At 41.7% G+C, this 3,284-nt stretch overlaps 1 protein-coding gene across 1 annotated transcript; it reads left to right on the forward strand.

The window, feature by feature from the left end:
* The first annotated feature begins 1,162 nt into the window (after window positions 1-1,162).
* Window positions 1,163-1,846, forward strand: LOC123059137 (major pollen allergen Art v 1-like). Its single transcript, XM_044481778.1, has 2 exons — window positions 1,163-1,271; window positions 1,389-1,846. The coding sequence occupies exons 1-2, from the start codon at window positions 1,208-1,210 to the stop codon at window positions 1,709-1,711; spliced, it is 387 nt and encodes a 128-aa protein (XP_044337713.1). The 5' UTR covers window positions 1,163-1,207; the 3' UTR covers window positions 1,712-1,846.
* The last annotated feature ends 1,438 nt before the right edge of the window (window positions 1,847-3,284 follow it).

The raw sequence follows: 3,284 nt of genomic DNA on the forward strand, positions 1-3,284 counted from the left end.
GTATCAAACTTGATCAAGTATTGTAGTCATATAAAAAGATTCGTCAGAAAATGACATTCGTTACATCCTGTGTCAAAGATTAGGTAAAACACGCTATATACAAATACTATACACGTTATATTGTCGTCATAAACTTGTTTTTTTTTGCCCTGAAGTCAATAGGATTCATTTCTTGTCCAAACTTTTTATACGAGTACAATACCTAATCATGTTTGATTCTAAAAAAGTTTTGAATTTTTTTGAACATTTTCTGAATTACTAATTTGTTTTGCGCATATATGATGCACGGGTACTCGAGAGCACCAAGTTCTCATCCCTGAATAAAGATGTTGCATTATTAGGTTGGCACGCCCTTCAGATCTGGGCGTTGAATCACAAAGCGCTCAACGATTTTTTTTTTGGGATTTCTTTTTTGGGATTCCAGAATCTCACTCGACTGAGGACTTAACAAAGTTTTAGTCGATGCTATATTCGTTAGATCTTACATGGTGATTCATGTAAAATTTTGTTTTAATTTTTTTCTTTAGCAGTCTCAGTCGACTGAGATCTAACCACATCTTTTTTATTTACCGAAACATATGTATATGCGTTTTGCATTAGAGATGGCCTTAACATAATTTGTTTTCTACAACGAGTTCTCTCAAGATTTTTTTTTCATGTAAGCAACTATGAGTTGCCAAGTATTATTTGTGTTTTGCTCTTACACTGCCACCAATGTAATTGCACCAAGAGCTAGTAGAAGGTTTTTTTTTGGCGGGATAGCATAAGCTTTTATTTAGACACACATGATTAATTACTGGAGATAGATACTATACACAAATGCTTGTATCCAATATTTGGATTTCCATATCCTCTAAGACATTACACAAATGCTTGTATCCAATATTTGGATTTTCATATCCTCTAAGACATTACACAAATGCTTGTATCCAATATTTGGATTTTCGTATCCTCTAAGACATTACACAAATGCTTGTATCCAATATTTGGATTTTCGTATCCTCTGAGACATTACACAAATGCTTGTATCCAATATTTGGATTTTCGTATCCTCTAAGACATTACACAAATGCTTGTTTCCAATATTTGGATTTCCATGTCCTCTAAGGCATTGAATGCATAGCCAAGAGGAATGTAATAAATAGCACTCAAACCCGGTTCTTCTCCTCACACCATCATTCCAACAACTTATTTTGAGCACTTGGCCATGGCGTTCAACGGCGCCCAGATGCTCGCTGCCTTCACCCTGGGCATTCTCCTCATGGCCTTCTGTAAGTTCATATAGCAGATTTTACCGCACCGCAATCCCATGCAATTTAAGATCAAATCTATGAAACAATTGGTAATATAATTTTCTGGTACACACGCCAATTGTATGCCACATGCAGGTGCGGAGGCTCGGGTATGCATGTCCCCTAGCAAGTGGTACAAAGGGGACCCTTGCAAGAACCTGCGTTGCACCAAGGCTTGTCACAAAGAACACTTCAAGGGTGGGTTTTGCTCCAGTAAAAAGTCGATCGTTGATGACGAGCTCAATGAAGACAATGGCAACAACAGCTTTGGCAAACGGCCTAAGAAAAAATCGAAAAAATCGTGCATGTGTACATTCCCATGCGGTCAAACCCCACCACCACCGTCGGAACCTGATGTGCCAGAGCCGCCCGAAGTGCCAGTGCCCGGGCCACCGCCGAGGGCCGGCCATATTTATTGAGTGAGTAAATGATCGTATGTATGAACCTGAGGTCTCGAGGAAAGAGAGGAAACAATCACTGCTTAATTTGTACACATGCATGATTGATTGCATAAGAATGACAATAATAATAATCTAAAGTGAATCAACAGTAAACACAAGTGTCTCTACCATGGATCATAGTGGGGAGTAAATTAGACTAGTAACATGCATATATTACTGGTCTATATTACTACCTCTATAGTGGAGAGTAACATTTCTGTGGTGTCATACAACACTTCATTTATTAGGTTGTAGACTTATCTTGTCTTGGTATATGTGATGTTACTCATAATGTGAGTAACAAGCTATGTTACTACTTAATTTGTCTCTTTTCTCATTAATTAGTTGTTACATTATTTATTTAATTTTAGCTTTCATTTATGTTACTTTCACTATGAATAGTCTAATAATTCATGAGACGAAGCAACCGCAAGGGTTGCTCATGCTCGTCGACCGTAGTGGGTTGTTTGTTGGTGGTATCTATGCACAAGCCACACACTTCTCAAAAGCAAAAACAACTGGATGGCTGGCCATCCAGCTCGCGCCTTTTTGGGCTTAGATCGTGGTAGCATCCTGCATGATTTTGGTGTGACGTCTTTCCAACGCACAACATGCACCATCCAACCCAGTCGAAAAAAGTCCAGTTGGCCACACCAACTCTTCTGATGTTTTTGATACGATACAATACATGCACGACACTAGTCTATCACCCTAGGATCAAAACGTTACTTCAACCAGGGACATGGCCCACATGTCGTAGGCAGATCGGACCGTAAATCATGGTACACAAAGTAATTTCAAGCAGATTGGACTGTAAATCATCGTACGCAATGTAAATTAATCAACAAAGAATGAAAATGCATTAAGATTGATTTGAAAAGAAATTAAGCTGTTGGAAGGGCAAGCTTATGTCTTATGGGTGTCGGTTAATTCCTATAAACTATGCGGAGTTAATTACATAAAACTAACACATTTGCGGCTAGGTTTGCAGAAAATCACCAAGTCGCAAATCCATTGTAAAAATCACCATGTTTCTAGTAATCTTTTTGCGAAAAGCACTGATCGGGTGATTTGGCCTGTTTCATCGCATTCTAACAAGTGGGACCTGATTGTAAGGAGCTGACATGGCAAAAAGTTAACATACACACCCCTGAAATAAATAAACAAATGCAATCCAATCCCTGTCCATCTAGCAGCTGGCACCGCAACTTCCCGCTACCTCCCAGCGTCGCCTTGCTCCGGCAGCCGTCGTCGCGTTCCCGAAACCCCGACCTCCTTCGACCTCATGGCTCTCTCTGTAACCATGTGCCATCAAGTAGCCCAAGGTCAACGTCTTCCCCCTCCCCCTGCCTCGCGTTGCCTCCTCTGAGGCGACCTGAGGGCCAACCCTAGACTGCCGCCGCATTCCTCCCCCCCCCTCCTCGCCCTCCACCGCCATCGGAGGTGCTCGCTGGCGCGGGTGTGCGACACCTTGGAAGGTGGCCGCGGGGATCTGGCGGATCCGGCTTGCTGGTGAGCCTCAAGGCCAGGGATGGTGGCTCCAACGGGTGGC

Source organism: Triticum aestivum, chromosome 3A (assembly GCF_018294505.1).
Source record: "Triticum aestivum cultivar Chinese Spring chromosome 3A, IWGSC CS RefSeq v2.1, whole genome shotgun sequence".
Lineage (NCBI taxonomy): Eukaryota > Viridiplantae > Streptophyta > Magnoliopsida > Poales > Poaceae > Triticum > Triticum aestivum.